At 40.7% G+C, this 19757-nt stretch overlaps 1 protein-coding gene across 1 annotated transcript in view; it reads right to left on the bottom strand.

The window, feature by feature from the left end:
* The window catches only part of COL4A5 (collagen type IV alpha 5 chain), an 86156-nt gene continuing 66399 nt past the window's right edge, over window positions 1-19757 (bottom strand). The window contains exons 35-51 of the mRNA XM_056360123.1: window positions 19360-19449; window positions 18488-18627; window positions 17439-17565; window positions 16092-16172; window positions 15405-15503; window positions 14786-14836; window positions 13789-13974; window positions 7120-7253; window positions 6649-6721; window positions 6433-6504; window positions 5932-6060; window positions 5566-5664; window positions 4027-4239; window positions 3513-3690; window positions 2819-2933; window positions 2329-2501; window positions 1-941 (exon numbers count right to left, since the gene is read on the bottom strand). Coding sequence (XP_056216098.1) covers window positions 860-941; window positions 2329-2501; window positions 2819-2933; window positions 3513-3690; window positions 4027-4239; window positions 5566-5664; window positions 5932-6060; window positions 6433-6504; window positions 6649-6721; window positions 7120-7253; window positions 13789-13974; window positions 14786-14836; window positions 15405-15503; window positions 16092-16172; window positions 17439-17565; window positions 18488-18627; window positions 19360-19449 — 2042 coding nt within the window. The 3' untranslated portion in view covers window positions 1-859. The remainder of the gene's footprint in view (window positions 942-2328; window positions 2502-2818; window positions 2934-3512; window positions 3691-4026; window positions 4240-5565; window positions 5665-5931; window positions 6061-6432; window positions 6505-6648; window positions 6722-7119; window positions 7254-13788; window positions 13975-14785; window positions 14837-15404; window positions 15504-16091; window positions 16173-17438; window positions 17566-18487; window positions 18628-19359; window positions 19450-19757) is intronic.

Genomic DNA, 19757 nt, shown 5'->3' with positions numbered 1-19757 from the left:
TAAAATGTGAACGTGACTTTTATTCAGAAAAGAAGGATATAGAATATGGCTAATAATTTCACATATTTTCACAAGATACAAAAAACCCCTTTTCAAATGGATTGGGATTTCTAAGCACAAATAAAACCACTGATAGCATGGTGTACAACATTTAAAACCCTGATCAAAATGACTTCAGAATAATTGTGCATTCCCCCAATATATCGGGTTGGCAACTGAGGAAGGAAATGAAATATTAAATGAGTAAATTGGCGTGAGAGGGGTAAATTCTCTCTGTACCACAAGTTTCGTAATAAAATACGGCCGTATCTTTCAATTTTAGACATAAGAATTTTTATATCAGTCTGGTTTGTTTCTAACTGGAAGTTTAAACTAAAAAGGTGTTTACACAATATACACATTTCATTACTTACAAAGAGAAATAAGCTTAAAATTTCATATTAAAAACCTGGGATACAGTAGGGTTAGTAGCACCATGAAAAATGTTTTTCAAAACTGCAGTCTTGTTATTTTAAACATACTCAGTGCGTCATGTTTTTCTTTATTCTCTTGGTTGATTCAAAAAGGTGCCATTTTGGTACAGGGAGAGAAATGAAAAATTTCATCTTCTGATCCTTTGTGAACCTCAGGTGTTCTTTTCTGTTTCCAAGAGGTCAATCCTTTCATCTTAGTCCTGTTGTCAAATATGTACCGAACAACCCTTAGTTTGGCACACGAGTGAGGTACCCTGGAATTTGCATGGTTAAAACAGTTTGGATGTGGTTTTTCTTTTCTTTCTGCACAGTAGCACCATTGTTGCAGCTGGAAGACAGTGCATCTTAGGAATTTTCAACTGTTTTATAAAACATTCTCCAAGACGTTACGTCTTCTTCATGCAAACTTGACAACGACTAATACGCGTCCTCAAGTCTCCAGCTTTCAGTGTCTCTGACTGAGGTTTACTGGGTGACAGACACAAAGGTAAGGTCAGGTTAGATTTTTCTTTGTTTACAGAACTCTTCCTTTAAACTTCTACTTAATTCACCGTTTCAGGTAACACAAATACATAAGCGGGGAATTAGTTTTCTTTAAGAGTGATCTTTCCCTGCGTCCTCAGCACCGAGTGACAGGCAGATGCTCGGGTTTGGCCAGTGTGTCAGTATACACAAGACAGGCTATTGGACTGCTCGGGCGAGCACGTGACGTAGCACAAATACCAACCCGCCTGGAAGGTGAAGTTTGTGCTTTTGAGACACTGTTTCTGAGGTCTTTGCAGGTAGCCTTTGGGCTTCTCAGTTGAAGGGAACTTTAACTCTATGTGTACACAGAGTAAGTCCAATTCTTAAAAGTTTCTTTTAAAAAAATAGAATAAAACCGAAAGTTGTGTTTATGGGAGAGAGCAAATAGCAGGTAGAACGCTCAAAGGTGCACGGCAGTTATTAGTAGGCCGTTTTCACCAGTCTATTACCGCTAACCAATGACCCTGAAAACTTAGCGATGACTGTTTAATGCACATTGAAGTATCGTGGTTGTAGGTGTTAGACAAAACCAGCTCCAGGGCCGATACTGCTGTGTAGCACAGCGTGCATTCCAGCCCTGTGCCACAAAGCCACGTTTTTCAGTTAGGCGGCAGCAGGAGTATTTATGAGGTTTTTATCAGTAGACAAACAGGATAGTAGCAATTTGTTCTATGAAAGGAGATGATTTTTCAAAGAAAAAAATGGATTTTGCTACTCAGATTGAAAGGGAAGAAGTTCGAGGAGCTGAGACTCCAGCTGAAATGCTGAGTGCAGAACGTCCCTTGGCTTCCTTGCAGCCCAAACGTCATCCTAATTCTGCAGAGTGCTGGAAAAAATGCTTGCCATAGAGGCTGTGAAACCTCCCTCCTTTAAAAAACAGGTTGTATGACCATCTGCCTTAAAAGGTTTAAGTAGAATGGATCTTGCCCTTCATACCTGTCCCTTGGATGTGTGTGAACTACCTTTTCAAATATTTGAGTCTATTGAAAAGCCTGGTAAGAAGAAAAAAACCCATCAAAATGGGCAGTTTAGGCTCCAAATACAGTAACTACAATAGGACTGCTTTCAGAGAAGGTAATACTAAATGTGAATAAGAACTGCCACAAAAAGAATCTGACTCCTTGCAAAACAGAATGTGCCCTAGCAAGTTTTTACATAATATTAAAGGCTTACCAAGGAAACACTTGAAAAACTGGTTGTGAGGGGGAAACCAAGCTAAACCATTTCTCTATACTCCTGTAAACAAATCTCTTTTGATCTTTGGAATAAATTCAGTTTCCAAAGCTTTCATTCTGGAATAAAGTAATATACAAGAAACAGGCTTTCTTACCTGAACATTTCTGACACCTCTACAGTTGCCAGCCAGAAACTATATGAATTGGCATAGTAATTACAAGTGCCACGACCATGGCATTCAATAAACGGAGCCGAGCGGAATTCTTCTAAACAGGATCCAGGCGATGCCAAGGCCTGTCCAGAGCCTTCTGCTCCAGCACTAGTGTGCTGGTGGAGGAAAGAAACACACAAACAAGAGTCTTACAGTAGGTGCTAAAAGTTAAATAGCACAGCGTTCAGCTACCAAAAGAGCCACTGATCGTTCCTGGTTGAGATAATGTGGTGTCAGACACTTCCATAAATATCAGATACACTGGGCTCTGGGCACTGAAAAAAATCGCACTTAATCTTGGCTACTACGGTTAGTAATGCAAGGTAAAGGCTTTCGAGTGACAACCATTGTAGTTTTTAACAAAGTCCTCCAGCAACTAGTTGAGGGCACTAGTGGGTACTGGCCACTTCTTGGAGCAGGAGGCGGCTCTTACCATCATGAAAGAGTAACCGATCCAAAGGGAGTCCCAGCCTGGCGGACAGGAGGGAATCTGAATGGTCTGACTGTGAACAGCTATCACCATCGCAGGAGCTTCGCACACAACGCATCTGGACACAGGGGAAGCATCAAAGAAACATGGGGTATTAAAATATAATAGCAGCGTGTTTTATTAACAATTCTTGACACAGAGAATGGGAGGAAAACTCCTCTGAGAAGCTGTCCTGTTAATCCAGACTTCTACTTCTCAGGTATTTTGTAACTACAGTAAGACAGCAGTGTGGAGTACAAAATCTGCCTGCACTTACACTAACAACTATCGGGTAAAGTACTGAAGCAGTTCCTGAAATGAAAGCTGGAAGCTCCAAGTCCTCAAGTGAACGCCTTAATCCTAGAGCTCTCACATGTTCTCTTTCCTGTCTGTGGAGATTCTTGCACTGCTGACCGCACAGCCTCCTCGGTCGAGGGGAGCTCTTAGAGCCCTTCAGCCTCTAATTAGCACTGCTGCATGCAGACAGACCTTTTCAGACAATGGAGACTTTAAAACAAGCTCTTTTCCTAGTATTTGCCAGAGCAAAACATGACAGATTCATCTGCTAATATCCAACCAGCACGTTGGAAACACGTGGGTAAGATGTGCTGTTTATCCAGACATTCAAAAAGAGACCTGATAGCCTGCTCTGTCTCACCGGCTGATGAATGGCTGGATGCTCTGCCCAGTCAGTGGCTCCATGCTCATCGGCATTGGCTCCGGAGTTGACAGCCAGTAGGAATAGTCATTCCTTGATGCAAAATTACAAACGTTGTTGATGTTGCAGAACATGAAGGGCATGGTGCTGAAACGTCTGAGACAGCTCCCAGCAGTACCTACAGAGCAAGAGACATAAAATGCGACAGCAAAGTTTTCACTTTGTGGTGTTTCATAGCAATTCTTTGAGACCAGTAATTGTGTATTCTTCCTCTCCACCTGTGAGTGCACAGCACGTGCGATCAAATTGTCACATGTGGGAAAACTTACCCTCTCAGTTTTGGCATACGTTTTTCACCCAGACTTACAATGTGCGACCTCAGGAGGTAGTAGCTTTTAGTATGCAATTCCCACCCTCATCTAAGAAATCTGTAAGGCTGTCGTATCGTCAGGGAACCAGAGCATTTGAAGCAGCAGCTCTTCCCCTTGAAGACAGAACATACAGAGCATCTCACCCAAATCTTGGCCGTGTGCTCTCTCATTTCCTTGCACATACAGAAGAGAGAATCCATCATATATTCTTGATGTTCCTTGCGGACACAGTGGTGTATCCCTGGTCTGGCTGTGCCGAGTTATAAGGAATCCATGAGCAACAGAAGCTGTTCCAGGAGGTCCAGGTGGGCCTTGTAAGCCATCAGGACCAGGAGGTCCCTGTATTCCTCGTGAACCTGTTCACGCCAGAGAAACACAACACGGTATTCGTTAACACCAATTCTTGCTCTTTTAGGACTAACGTAGCTCTGAAAGGTAGATGGTCTTGTGATTACGGTGCTTGTGAGTTGGGGGACCTGGTATCTACTAACACTCTTCCTCAAATTATTCTTTTATGTAAGCTTGGGTAAATCGCTGAGGCTGTCACAGCTAGTCACAACGGTGCAACTTCCCTGTGTTTTAGGGGTATTGTGAAGTTCAATGCGTTGAGCTGAGAGGCGCTAAGGTAACAGCCGCAGTGGCCATGACAGCCACTGGAATGAATCCAAATCGGCTTCCCAATTCCAAAACATATCTGTGTATGCAGCTTAAAAAGGTAACGTTGAAACATCTTGCTCAAGATCACAAAATAAATGGTAGAGCCAGAAACAGAAGCAAGCCTTGCTGTAGGGCATGCTCTGGTACCACCTGAGCCGAAGCCTACCAAAACGGATAGAACAGCTGCAGTCAGTTCTGGAGTAGGTTACAGAAAGTGGAGATAAGACTAGAACAACCTTGAATGAGAGCAAGAATGAGTCACATACTGAGAAAGGTACCAGAAAAGGCATTTGTTCTTGAACAGCAAAAATATCAGGAAACATAACTACAAATATTTAGACTATGTTATTCCACAGTCATTATTATTTACATTTTTTTTTTCACTAAAATAATGCTAACAGATTCCATAGAGTTACTCAGAGAAAGAGGGGGGAAAAAAAATAATTTTGCATTTCTGTGCTGGTTTAACTGTTTGAATTCTAATAGGTTTTCTCATAAGTTGCAATATATAGCTGCGTAATATGTCCCATCTTCTTTAGAAAACTGTCCCAGTGCCTAGTCTGATTTCTTTTCTCAAATCGTAATTCAGTAGTTCTAAGCTATAGCTGCACGGTAGCCTGATCTCTGCCTTTGGTGAAATGCTTTCCTTTATGAAAGAAATCCTCATTCATGATTTCCAAGCAAAATTAAAAATATTTTACTAATCTCTCTCTTCTGTTTCTTATTATCTTCTTTATCTCCTGTGCATCATCTGTGCTGCAAAGGGGATGACATTAGGCTTGAGATAAAGCACTCTACCGTATTATTCAGCAATGACTGGCAAAGTATTGGTTCCAAGAATATTCCAAACCAAGTACGTTCACCCGCTTGTAATTATTTTTGCATTACGAAAATCCTAAAATTATAATTTTATTATTTTTTCCCCATGAGGCAAAGATCTCACTTGCCAGTAGTAGCCTGCACTCACAAAAAGGAGCAGGGAGCATCTCTTTTTCCACCGAGTCCTCGTAGGATAAACACCATACCTGGCTGGCCTGGAAGACCTCTCTCTCCTTTACGTCCTGCTGGACCATCAAAACCAGGTAGTCCATCTCGCCCTGGGTCACCAGGAAGACCAATTGGACCTAGAGTAGACAGATGCGTAACTGAAATAAAAGCTCTTGAAATCTCACTACAGAAATCTTTAAATTGCCTGGGACTCATCTGTTGTTTCCTCATGATAGATCAGACGAGAACAGACCGTTAACCCAGAATGTAGAACCCTACACTTATCTATTACCTCTTGCTGAATTCCCTAACTTCTTGTCTCTGCAGCCTACGCCAAGTGACTCGCATTGCAGCTGCAGTCAGCTATACGTAGTCATTTTCGCGGCAGCCACCTAGGATCCTACCTGGCAATCCCTGTGGCCCTGGCAGTCCAGGTGGCCCTTTCGACCCAGGCTGTCCTGGAGGACCCGGGGGACCAGGGTCACCTTTGACAACTATGCTTCGTCCAATGGTACCGGGTAAACCTGGCGGACCTGAGAGAAAGCAGCTTAGTATTAGATAAACCAAGGTGGAAGAGAGCATTAAAATAGTTTCAGTTATTCTTTATTGCCAAGAGCTCTATCAATGCAAAGCATAAGTGCATACGTAAGGCATAAGAGTACTCTTGGTGATCCCCTCCAAAACTGGACACCTCTCGCAGGGGCTAATCCACGTGGACTGGATACAGAGTATACAATATGGTAGGATTACTTGAAGGGCTAAAAGGTATAGCCTGGAATTGTGTTTAAGCTGGTGCTCACTTAACTGCTGTCATTGCTGGCTGAGCCCCACTCAGTCTTACACCTGTGTAACAGATTTTACTGGCAGGGAGCAAAAGCAACAGCGACGCTGCCCAGGGCTCCTACCTGGTGGGCCTGGCAGTCCTTGGCTGCCTGTGAGGCCAGCGGGTCCCGCAGGTCCACTGGGACCCTTCATACCTGAAACATCAAATTCACACAGTTACACGGTGGAAGAACATGCTGTCTTACAGTATCTGCTGCAGGAATGGCCAAAATCAGGCTGCTTTCCTCCCTGAGGGGCTGTTACTCTGGAGGTTTTCGCTTTAAACCCCAGTCAAATACCTGGGAATCCTGGAACGCCTGGAACCCCGGGGTCGCCCTTCATTCCATTCAGACCTGGACGGCCAGGATCCCCCTGAACAGAACAGCTTCATGTTATTCACTCAGCTCCTCAGGAGTTTCAGAAAAACACACAGAAAAGGTGGCTGGGGGACAAATAAGCACGCTTTGGGTCTGTGAACTGGTGCTTTGAAGGGCTGAGGCCGTGCGTTTGCTCACTGCCCTGGGTGCCGTCAGAGAACGCTGTAACGTGAAGTGCACATTGACAGCTCCAGCTCCCATGGGAATATAACGGGGACATCCTGCCCAGATTCTGGGGGATAATTATGGAAAAGATCCTTTTACTTGCAACAAGACAGGGTCTCAGATACTGCATTTTGGCTTTCATTTTACTATGCTAAACTGCATGCTCCACACGAACATTTTCCATTTTTACTGCATTTAAAAATAAACTAGGGGGAAAACACGTCCTACCTGGCGTCCAGGTGGTCCTTGGTCTCCCTTTTGGCCAGTCAGGCCAGGTGGGCCAGGTGGACCTGGGTTCCCTTTTTCCCCTTTAAGTCCTCCACTGCCTGGTGGCCCTCGTGGACCTTCTGGGCCTGGTGGACCTTAACGTTGCAGAACAGATACGCATATATCAGTACGTATCAACCATTGTCCCCAAGTTTGTGCCTTCAGCGCCAAATAAAATTAAAAGATATTTTGGCTTGACTTCCCAGCTCTATTTCAACGCTGAATTCAGGATAAACTAAAAGGAAAACAAATAGAGGGATTATTTGCACTACCCAAATCAGGAACCGAGGCTCCTCATCTAGCTGACGAAGCGAAGCAGGTCCTTCCAGAAGGCAGCGCAACCACCTCAGCTGCATTAGAAGCTTACCAGTGACCAGACTGGTGCCTTTCATAGGAGCCAAGAAACCCAAAACCAGATGGTACAAATATCCCCTCTGTTGACCTGCATTACATTCATCACCTCCTAAGTGCTACCCAAACAGACTGAATTCCTTTTGAAAGCCAGTCTCAACAGTGTAAAGTACTGCTGCTTTTTTGCTGATAGCATTTGACATACCTACTGGAGGAGCCTGGTATATACTGTCTACTGACTGCTGGGCAGCAGGAACCCCATCATTCTGCCTTGCCTAAATAATAATCTGAGTTGCAGAAATTTCCTTATGTTGAACGACCCTCCCTCCAACTGATTTGTCTGTCTTTAGTAAAATTGTGCTGTCTAAACCCAGTAGAGGAACCAGGCTGGTCTTCAAATATTTTCCCTTTGCTACAGCCACATTAATGCAAAGCAAAGCAGAGGATTTAAAAGAAACTTGGGCATTTGGAAAAGTGGAAGATGAGACTCCTACCTTTAAGCCACTGTCTGAATAGAAGGTAACTGATTTTAATGTGTGGCGAAACAAACCATGAGCAAGTGCAACAGCTAATAGCATTTTATAAGTTAGATCTCATAACTGGCTTAACAAAAGGATCTCTTTGCAGGACAGTGCTTTGACATTCTCCCCTGTAGTACAACAAATCTAATAACATTTATCAGTGTGCTGGATTTTCAAGTCCTCTACAACCTCAAATCACGATTTAAATATATCAACATATCACCATGCAATCTCCTTTGACATCTTCATAGTCTACATTCAGTGGATACATTTGATGAGCTGTGTTTCTGCATGCAAATCTGAGTATAGAACTCCTTCCAATATTTTTCCTTTTAAATCAACAGCAATTTTGTACACCAGATTTCACACGTACCCTGTAGCAGTTTCAGCTACAGAAAACATCCCATCATGCAAGGATTTTTTTTTGGCGTTCCTTTTGCTGTTTTATACTGGTCTAGTACTGTACACATGCAAAGTAATAACAGGTTACCATCCCGAGGCATGCTAATCAAACACGATGTGCAGGGTAACCATAGTCCTTAAAAAGATAATCACAGTATTACAGGAAAACATCCGTTTCTCTTACATCAAGTGCAACGTAGTAAAATAAATTGACCGAGTTAAGAGTCTAACCTGGAGGACCTGGAAGGATCAGAGTTCACCAAAGCCCAATGATCGATGTTAGAAGGGTCAGACATCACACAGTACAAAACAAGATTACTAGTTAGAAATAGTACAGATGACAGCATATACACTACACAACAACCCATTTCACCAGCATATTTTGTATTTACAATATAATCCACATGCATGCATAAAACCATACATGAATACACGACAATATGTATATTCAGATACAACTTATTCTGGTGACTAGGCTCTACTAAGACTAATGTGACACTTCATTTCACAGCAAACTTAAAGAACGTGTTATTGCTTTAACAATACAGCTGAGGCCTGCGACTGGTTAGTCCTACTCACAGCGGGGCTTAGACTATGTAACCATTTCACTGACACTATTCAACATCTCAGGGCCTGGAGGTTGACAAATATGCAGGTAAATTGTGAATGACAACTTACCCTTGAGCAAAATTCTGCTTTGGGCAGGGGGAAGTGTGATTAACAGAAAGACTTACCACCAGTCATCAGGTACGAGCCTCAGCTCTCTGTGAATACAATTCTAGGACTGAAAAGTATGCTTACACCCTCTGCACAATGGTAAGCAAGATTAACACGGATCAAAAGGGCTGCAAATGCCACAAGCAAAAAGACAGCAGAACTTAAAAATTTAGAATTTGTTGTCTTTACTGCTGGCATTTTTTTTTTGTAAAAAACATACCCCAGGATGCTGATTTATCTGTTTAAGGTTATAGAGAACGGCATGTGAGAACCTCCTCGGAAAAATCATTTAAAAGCCCTTTTTCAAAAGGTAAGCTGGTTGTCCCTAGCATGCTCCTGAATTAATACATATTTTGGCTCCTGTGTCAGTTGCATCTCTCATGTCAGTGAAATGATTTAAATATATCAACAGATCACCATGCAATTTGCAGCTAAAAGCTATAATAAATACATGTCGGGTCTACCTCAATGCACTATTTCTTACATGTTTGGAAAATTATTTTAAATACTAACTGTAATACAGTTGTTAAAAATAATGACGTGGACATTCGATTGTTACTGTTAAGTACTTATAAACTATATTTCACTGTTAGATAAGTTTTGCTATGATTTATAAATCTGTCCTGTACTGGTTGATATTGAATTCTGGCTGAGCACAGTCACAATGTGGAACAAAACATGAAGCAATTGTTAAGTTCCCCTCCGCATGACCTTTTGAAAGTATGGTTACTGCTTGTGTGACCTCAGTTTAATGAAAAGGTAAAGCTGAATTCATTTTTTTTTTACATGACTGCATAAAGCGAGAATTCAGATATCGGGAGCTACCACATTTGCTACCTCACAGTACTTAGGACAGCACACTAAAAACTACAGTGTATTCCTTTATTGAATTTTCATGACAGTTCCTTGCTTCCTGAAATCATCATAGCAAAACCTAAAGACATAGTTATTTTTAAATAGATATACTAAGTCATTTTCAATCTAGACACAGATGTTAAAAATCTTCCCAAGAGCTGGCTCGTGCTACATGCTGGTATGCTAAAATCACGATAAGCTTGTGAAAATGGTGATGTTCTTACCAATCCTGTTCCACTGCCCTACATTAGGGAGGGGAGGGCTGTATGCTCCATTTTCATTAAATATATGTTAAAGGAAAAGCTTTCCTCATTTTCTCTAAATGTGCTGGTGAAGCAAAACAATGGAAATAAGGATTTCTCTGCACTGTAAAGTTATAATGTTCTAAGTTGGGGATGTAAAGCATCACACTAACTCTATACATTTTCCTACAGACACTTGGTATAAAAGAAGCACCTAATTTATTTAAGTCACTTGAGAGTGTCCAAAATGAACAGTTAGCAGGGGTTACAAAAATGAAAACCATCACTTGCCCAAGTTGGAAAACACAATTATACAGCAAAGACATGGGAGAACAGTGCAATGTGCTTTTTTAAAAAAGATGAAACCCAGCATATATTGTTTTTAACGGCACTGAGAATAAATATGCTAAAACAAGTGTCACAGCTGGGGACACTTTATCAAAGCCTTGCAAATCTGGACCCACATCATCTTCCACCATGGGGAGAACACCACCGTGTCCTTCCAGCGTCAGCCCTACAACAACATGCAAGAGCCTGAAAGCCAACTCCGAGCTTTGCTTTTCTACCACAAATTAAAAGGTATGTCTGAAAAATGACTCAGCATATCTACATTTAGAAACTGCAAAAGTATATACATTCATTTTCATGCAAAGTTATTATTTTGGAGTTAAGGGGCTAACCTGAGGGACCTGGGAGTAGGGGGTCAGAGTTCACCAAGGTCATCATTAGAACAAGGGGAAAAACATCAAAATTGTTAGAAATATCAACAAGCTAACTTATTCAACTAAACCTTTCTTTTTAGCTCAATATTGCTTTACACACAGTATGCAAACCACCAAACTATTATTATTCATAGCAATTAAAATAGATGTGGAGTAACAGCAATGTTGTGTTGCCCTGGAAATCGGCTTAATTTGATAATGAATTAATAAATCCATCCCAAAACCCATCTCACAATGTTTGGTTTAGGGGCAGCTCAACTGAAGTCGGAGAGCTACATCATGTTTGACTTCACCACTTTTGCTAATCTCAGAATATACCCAGAAGTCAACAACTAACAGTATACATATACTGCTTCTGGTTTTATTTATGTCCCGAGAAGGGGAGTAATTTGACAGCCACACAGCTGCTTTTATGACTAACTGCCTTATGTTGAAATGTTACAAAAGCAGCGTTCCAACAATAGGCTGTGTTAGCATTTGAAACAAAAGGCTGGAGTGCTGATTGTACCAGAACTGCAATAATAGTTTGGTTTATCCACATTAGTTCACGCATAACTGAGCAAAACAAATGCTTCACATCGTACATTGCATGCAACAAAAATGGAAATAAGAGAAAGAAAGAGAAAGAGAGAGCAAACATGGCTGAGCAGAAGCTCACTGGTTGGTTGCCCCCTGCCAGTGCTCATAAAACCGCACAAAACGAGTGCCACCATTCCTCAGCCTCCCCAGCTGAGCAGAGCCAGTAAGCACCTTACACAGAGCAGTGTGAGCAAGATGAGAAGCTTCATAAAAACACCAGTGCTACAGCAGTGCCACAACCTCAGCTGGCAGTTCTATCATACAGCAGGAACTGCTTAGCTGGTTTACTTTTTTTTTTTTTTTTTTAAGAGTTTGGTGATACCCTCTGTATAAGAATCTTTTCAAAATGAAAGCCTATACTCTTACGGAGCAGTCAGCTTCCCATGCCAAAATTTTAGTTGCTGTACCACTCTACATACAGAAAAAATACCTTTGGAAGATCTTGACAGCTAGGATGTCTTAGGTCTTTCTTTGGGCACACTTAAATTGCAAAGCCCAAGTTCAGCATCCCGCCATCTTTTATCCCTTCACTCCTTCTCCCACTTGCCCCAGCTGCAACTTGTAACAACTGTGAGCAGAGCTGGGATTACTTGTCCCGTACTCCCACCTGCCAGTGAACAACAAGGCCACACAGAAAGCGGAAAGCAAATCAGGACTACCAACTGGTGGCAGGGTTGCTTTACTGACTGGTTATTGCCCCTGGGGCACAGCAGGGAGTAAGTGCCTCAAGGAGAAAGGGGGAAGGCATGCCCTCCTCCTCCCGCTACCCACATAGGAAACCAGAAAGACATTGTGACTGGCTGTGAATTATTAACCCACAGGGGTTTTCCACAGCAGGCACATAAAAAGCAGGATTAGGATACCACGCAAGTCAAGTATTTTTGCTAGGAATAAAAGAAAACCTCATTATACTGGCAAACACCACCCCAGTTTTAAGGTGTTATAAATTAAAATCAAATGTTGTTTGTAATGACTCACTTTTAAAAGGCACAGCTAGAACAGATGAGTTCATAGCCTACTCTGCACAAAAGAAAAGCTCATACTGCCATTGAGAATAATAAAATATTACTCAATTCTAGTTCTAGTGAAAATATTTTGATCCAATGCCATCCTAAAAAAACACTTTTCAGTGGGATGCCTCCTCCTATATCAGAAACAAGCATGAGGAAAAAGTGAACCTTAAATCTTTCCAAGTGTGTACTGCAAAACTAAACTCTCCCTTGACACCCCAAAATAAACAATATATCTGTAGCAGCTATTTTACAAATGTACGAATTCAAAACTAACTTCCCCCAAACAAATCTTTGAGTAACAGAAAAATCTGAGCTCACAGTTTGAAGGCAAGAAATAAAAATATTACTTCTCCATCAATATGCAAAGAAAAAAACTGTAATCAATCAATAGCTTGGTTTAAAGTAGTTTCCTCTAAGGATAATATCAAGCATTTTAAGGGAGATGAGTCTTACTGGTGGCAAAGTGCTTCTGGACTCAAGATACAGCAAAAAGCTTGAGCCAGAGCTGTAACAGGTTCATTAAAGTTAGATTTTTCAAGAGCGGTACCTAAATGCAAATAAACATTCGATGACACAAATCAAATTCTAACACATGCCAGGGAGTTGCTCAGCAATGTTAACTCAGAATACTGATTTTTTCATTCCCAGAATTAGTTGGTGCAGGAACAAAATGTAAACATGGAATGGAAAGATGAACACGGCATGATGGTGCACTGAGTCCATGGAAGCCACATGACACAATGGAGCAATGACTTTTGTTACGTGACATGAAGATGAAGAGGCAGCTATCCAATTTGATCATGCTGTGATGCTAGCGTGAATTTGATTTTCATGACTCTTAAAATGATGGGGTTTGTTACTTTTGGGTTTTTGTGCGCAATGACGTTTGCTGATCACGTGACAATACTGCAAAGGTATCAGATGTTCAAAAGTCGATATCGTGCTCGCTAGATGATTACTGTGACAGCATGCGGAGAATCTCCCATTTATCAACGCATTAGATTTTTGCTGCCAGGTATCAGAAATTAATAGAAACTGAGGCTGTTTTATTTTTAGATGCTGTTACTTTTGGCAACAAAATCCTCTGGTTGCCCACAAACATTAAGACCTACGCCATGAGGCTTAAACTTATCCATCCAAATAAATGGAGGAAGTGTAAAGGCTGATAACCTACCAGCAAAATATGAAAGTACTGGCAGATGTTGATAGATATGGATCACACTCTTACCTGGCCTTCCTGGAACACCTGGTGGGCCAGGGCTACCTTTAGGACCTTCCAGAGGTGGCCCTGGTAATCCTGGTGGACCTGGTGGACCCTGTAGACCAGGGAATCCCTGGAAACCTGGTTCTCCCTTCAGACCTGGAAGTCCAGGGGGCCCTGGTGGGCCAGGTAACCCCAGTTCTCCTTTCTGCCCTGTAAAACCAAAGAGCCATTTAGGAATACTGTTACAAATTGGTATACAAAGGAGTCCAACGATCCATTTGCAGAGCCATTCCTCTCTCTCTCAGAAAGTACAAGTCTGACCACAACTCACCTCATTTGTGCACTGAGACCGTATAAAATTGGTCTACTATTCAGAAAAGAGTCAGGGCTAATAATTCTTGCAGGAGGAAGTGCTATAGGTTCCGACATATTAAAAGGCCTTACTAAGACTCACTTTACTACTCAGTGATACTGCAATTCATAAACATCCTCTGAGTTTGTAAGCCTACAAGCAACGGTTTCTGTGAAGAGATCTGTCAATATTAAGACTTCATTTTTTTGAGTCACTGCTAAAAGTTAAGACATACTTGCAAAATTTTCAAACAAGCTTGAGGAATTTAGGAGCTTTAAGGCTACTGGAAAGTAATATAACTTAGGTTGTGAAGTTGCTTTTGAAAATATAGCAAGCAGCTATACTTTCAAAGCGGCTTCATTTGTCATCAGTTGTATGAATGCTTTATTTACTGAGTTTATTTACGAAGTTCTGCACAATGCAGACTATAATCCTGTGCGGATTTATTCTGTCTGCATAACTGCTAATTTACAAAATTTGGTAGTCAGTAATGAGTGTTTTTATTACTGTGGTTAATTGAAAACAGTCTGCTGAGAAAAAAAATAATCTGTTATTCTAGTTGTTGCTATGGCATTCATTTGTTGCAGAACATACAACATGCCCTTCTTTTTTTGGTGTTAAGGAATAATTTACACTCAACCTTTTTAACAAAGAACAGAGAAACTTCACCTGACAATCCTGGGAGTCCTGGAGGTCCTGGGCGCCCAAAACCTGGTAGACCTGAAAAGAAACAGATTCAGTTAATAATGAACATTTAGCTTTCAAGTCTCCACAAACAGGAATATGAGGCTGAGAATGATGAAAGTGCAGTTCATCTAGATCTCTGATTCCTTGAGACTACCAGGATTCTCATTCACTACCAGTCTACACCAAACCTAGAGGTTTTACTACAAAATGCATCTGTAACTTTCATAAGTATTTTCATCCGTTCACAAGATGCTCTTTCAGATTTTGGGAGTTCATACATTTGCATTTTTGGTTGGGAGTTTATCTTTAAGGCAGACATTAACTGTTTATCCATTCTGTAACTGAGTTGAAGCAATAGAGCTAACATGGAATACAGGAACAGGGGCTGGTGTTGAAGTTGGATAGTAAAAATCTAAGAGCTGACTGAATTCTTGTCCTGTGCTTCATTAGCAGCTTGACAGCACCCTTTGTGAACCCTTCAGCAACTGGGAACCACAGCAGCAGCTTTGAAGGCGTATGGGCAGTTATAGGAAAAACAGACTAGACAAAGCAGGACATCACAGTACCGAGTGAAGAGGAGAAAACAGGAAGGATACCTAACCTGGTTCACCCTTCTGACCAGCTGGTCCAGGGATACCATCTCGACCAGGCTGTCCCTTCTCCCCTGAAGGACCAGGAGGGCCAGGACGACCAGTTTCACCTAAAAGAGGGATAGAACACGTTAGCACAATAGTGCCTAACCCGCAATAAAGAAATGAAGCAATCTCCCCCCTGCCCTCCCCACCATCTAAATCTGAAGGTGTGACAATGTAATAACAAATTCACAAGGGTGTAATCTTGAAACCAAAACCTTTCTCTCTCTCCCCTTTGACAATTTAGAAAAGGCTTTTAAGCCTGTGAACTTTTAAGCAGTTAGTGTTTGCAAAAAGAATATAATTCTTCCCTTTAGGATGAATTAGAATTTTGCTCTTACAAAAGCAGGTTAGACCACTGGAGTACTTAACATATTATATATATATATATTAAAAAAAATCTGGTCAATACTGAAACAGTTAACTTCTTATTTCAATAGCTAATGATATGACTATGACAGCAGGCACAAGTCGTGAAGTTAAAACTTTGTTCTCTTCTGTTTAATTTCAGTGAACTAAGTGTGTGCCATGGTGTTTGAGCATACATATACGTACAGATGCATCTTCATGATGTTAAAAAGATAAGCAAGGAAGCGGCTTGATGTGTTATGTTTTTCACAGAAGCAGCTGACCTTTGCTGCACTGTTCATGCTTACCTACTGGCCCAGGTGGTCCAGGCAGGCCAGGATTACCTGGAGGCCCCTCGATACCTTTCGGTCCTGGAATTCCGGGTGTTCCTGTAAAGTACGGGCATTTTAATCAAATTAAACACAAAACTGGCTTTTCAGCAGATCTTGAAATGCTATAATCTGAGATGTCCTGAGTAACAAATGAGCTAAGTGTATCAAGATACTGTATTTATGCACATTTTGCAGATTTACAGCTGATCAAGGAGATGACTTATAAAGCAAAGAACGTACAGAAACAAAACATACTAGCACAACTGTCCTTACTGCTACTCTCCAGCCTCTGTCGCCTTAGCTGCTGAGTGCCTGCGGCCAGGGACACAGTGAGTCTGGCACTCTACTAGCAAATGACCGTTTCAGAGAGAGGTGTTTCTGCTTGCCAACAAGCCGAAAGCGTTATGAACTGTGGTTGGATAGCCCTTCCCCATTTCTCTTCTCTTTTCCTGAAAAAGGATCTTAATAACAATGGTCTTAGAATTTACACTGGATTCTCACCCCTACAGCATGAGCTCAGTGGGAGGTAGGAAGAACAATCAATCCGTTACAGTATGTCTGCTCCAAACAGTAGCTGAGCCTGATCAAAGTAGTGTCTCCATACACCATTTTGCCTGCTCACAGTCCTTCAGGCATGATACGAAGCAGAGGTTGAAATCTGTCAGGTTCCTGGCCAGGTTTTGTTCTCTCCTAAGCTTCCTGCTGCCATGACTACACTGTTACAAATTCTCTAACTTCCTACATTAAAGCAGCTCAAGCACGCTTGTAGAACAGCCTTTATTGCTGCAAATGCAGCATAGATAAAAGCCTTGTTTCTTGAGAATGTATATATATATATACACACATACCCATAAACAATCCCTATCAATATTTTTTAAAGGCGAGTGCAAAACCTAATTTCATTATATTTCAGAAAAAGATTTCTCTTTAGAATGTATTTTTAGACAATAAATACTATTAAAAAAAGCCTAGTTTTCCCGATGGCACTTCTTTATCAATTCATGAAGGAAAAGTATGGAGCCAAACACAGGTATCCTGTGGGTCAGAAAAGGTGAGAGTCTGACTGCTGTGGGGAGTGGAGAGCATTAGCTATCACAAGTGCTACATACCCTCAGAGCAGATGAATAATTTCAGAAGGCACTCTTAAGTGATGCATTCACACACTTACTCTTGCAGTGACAATTCCAACAGCACAAAGCTTAGAAGCAGCACATTGCTAGAAACTTTGGAAGAAGCTGCAGTCCTCCAGCAATTACCTACTGTGTTTAGATGTATATACCAATATAAGAAAAGAGAAAATAAAAAAATCCTCTTCAGAATTACCTGGGAATCCAGGAAGGCCTGGTTCTCCTTTCGCACCTGGGCTGCCTGGAAATCCAGGCAAACCAGGATTTCCAGCAATACCTTTACTGCCTGGACTACCTGGGTACCCAGGCAAACCAAGATCACCCTAGAAAACATTAAGCAGAAATAAGCGCCCAGTCCTTGTAAGATGGGTAAACCCTTCTTGTATGTTCTCAGTCTTACCACCACAAAAATGTCACCATTATATTGTGTGCACTTCTTATATCCAGTTAATGTTAACCATCTCACAGAGAAAATTAATTGGAAATAACAACTGTAAAGCTATTAACAGTTTTCCTCTACAACTTTTTCTAGAGTATCATAGCTTTTCCTCAGAACTGGCCTACATTACAGAAAAAAGGTTCTCTTCTTTCAGAAGAGACAGATTTTTACCCCATGATAACACAGAAGAAAGAAAGAAACCTGTGGAGCTTTAACAATGCAATGTTTTTGCTAAATTAACTACTGGCTTGGCATTGTTTGTAAGGCATCAGTGAAGGCAGCCAGACTTGTAGGATTTTTTGTCACTTTTTTGTGGGTGGCAAAGGATAAGGTAGGCAAACGTTAGTGCAAATGTTTTATATAGATTTAACAATTTTAAGCAGCAGTAATCATGATGTGTCATTAGTAATTTACTCTTAAATGCATTTTGTGTTAATTTTTTATAATTAACTACATAATTAGACATGGGAACAATGATATTAATTGTGTAAAACCCTACCAACTACCAAAACATTAGTGGGTGTCACAGGGCAGAGTAGGTCATTAACTGAACCCTATTTGAAAGGTCTGGTAAACAATCTTCTTTAACCAGATTAAATTATATATAAATATTTTCATTTTTACAATTAGAAATTTTTACTCCCACCTGAAAAGAACAAACCACAGTCAACCCTGCTTGTTATTTGTATATTTATATAGATATTTACAGTTATACATAATATATATTAAGTTATAGTTTAAAAAAAAATCAATACAGAATCTAATTTCCTTATGGATTTTTCTATTCAAGAATTTTGGAAATATACCTTTGGTCCAGGGAGACCAGGAATACCGATGCTTGAAAGACCAGGGTCACCTTTCTCCCCTTTCAGTCCAGGAAATCCTGTAGGCCCAGGTTGCCCTGGATGTCCTGCTGTTCCTTGGCTGCCTTTAAACCCTGGGGGACCTGTCCAAAAGATAAAATACAAGTTTTAAAAATATAAATAAAAGCTCTGCAGTGGCTTAAAGAAATCACTTCAATTACAGCAAGTGAACTAGAAAGGACTAACAAATGGACTGGCTGGCTTTGAGTACCTAATGTGTTTTTATTTTTAAAAACAAACAAAAACAATTATCTTAAAAACTCTCATGACTTTTTGCATGACACTTCTAAACTTTCCTTTTTTATCCTTAGTTTACACAAATCCAAATATCTCATTGTAATATCTAGGCACAATTTAATATTAGAATCTTCAGAAACTGGAACTTTTGTTCAGCAGTCTTTCTAAATAACGGAATTCACTTTCTCCTTCCCCTTTTGCTTGTGTCTGATATCTGTCTTCTGACAGGTGGGTTTACAGAATAATCTTTTTTTCCTGAACTTTCAGATTGGAATCTGAGAAACGCAAAAAGTATGAAAGTTAAAAAATGTAGATGATTCTGCTTCTACATCTGTAAGCACTTTAAAATAATACATATTTACAAGATATTTGCTATTTGCATGTTCTGTTTTAATGGATATTTGCAATTAAGACATTGTACTATTTCATCAAATATGTATGTAGGGCTTTATGTATTCCTCATCTGCACTGCTGTTTAAATACATTATTAGATACTGCACACAAGCAGATCCATCTTTATACTACATAAAAGGAAAACACCAGCCAAAATGAAGTAAAATACAAGCACAGAAACTAACCTGGTAGGCCCATCTCTCCCATGGTACCTTTTAACCCTGGAGGTCCTGTTGGTCCTGGCTGCCCAGGAAGCCCCATATCTCCCTTGATACCTACGAAAGTTGTGGTTTTAGTTAATTAATTGCAATAGTTAAAAGTTTCTGATATTCATGCATTCTTATATGAATAAGCTTGTTGTCTATTTACAAAGGCCTCATACTGCTCCTACATGCTTTTTCCCATCTATTTGCAGTGAAATATTAAACCTCTTCAGTTTGTTCCACGCCAAGATTTGATCAGGGCAACTTCTTTGTTTTGAAGATTAGTCTAATGAAATGGGTCCAGTCTCAGTCCATGATTTAGTAACCATCTGAAACAATTTAGTACTGCTATGGCTTGGTCTCTCACAAGTTGTTCTGCA

This window comes from Falco biarmicus, chromosome 14, assembly GCF_023638135.1.
Source record: "Falco biarmicus isolate bFalBia1 chromosome 14, bFalBia1.pri, whole genome shotgun sequence".
NCBI lineage: Eukaryota > Metazoa > Chordata > Aves > Falconiformes > Falconidae > Falco > Falco biarmicus.
The sequence above is the reverse complement of the archived record's forward strand: the minus strand, read 5'-3'. Positions and strand labels throughout refer to the sequence as shown.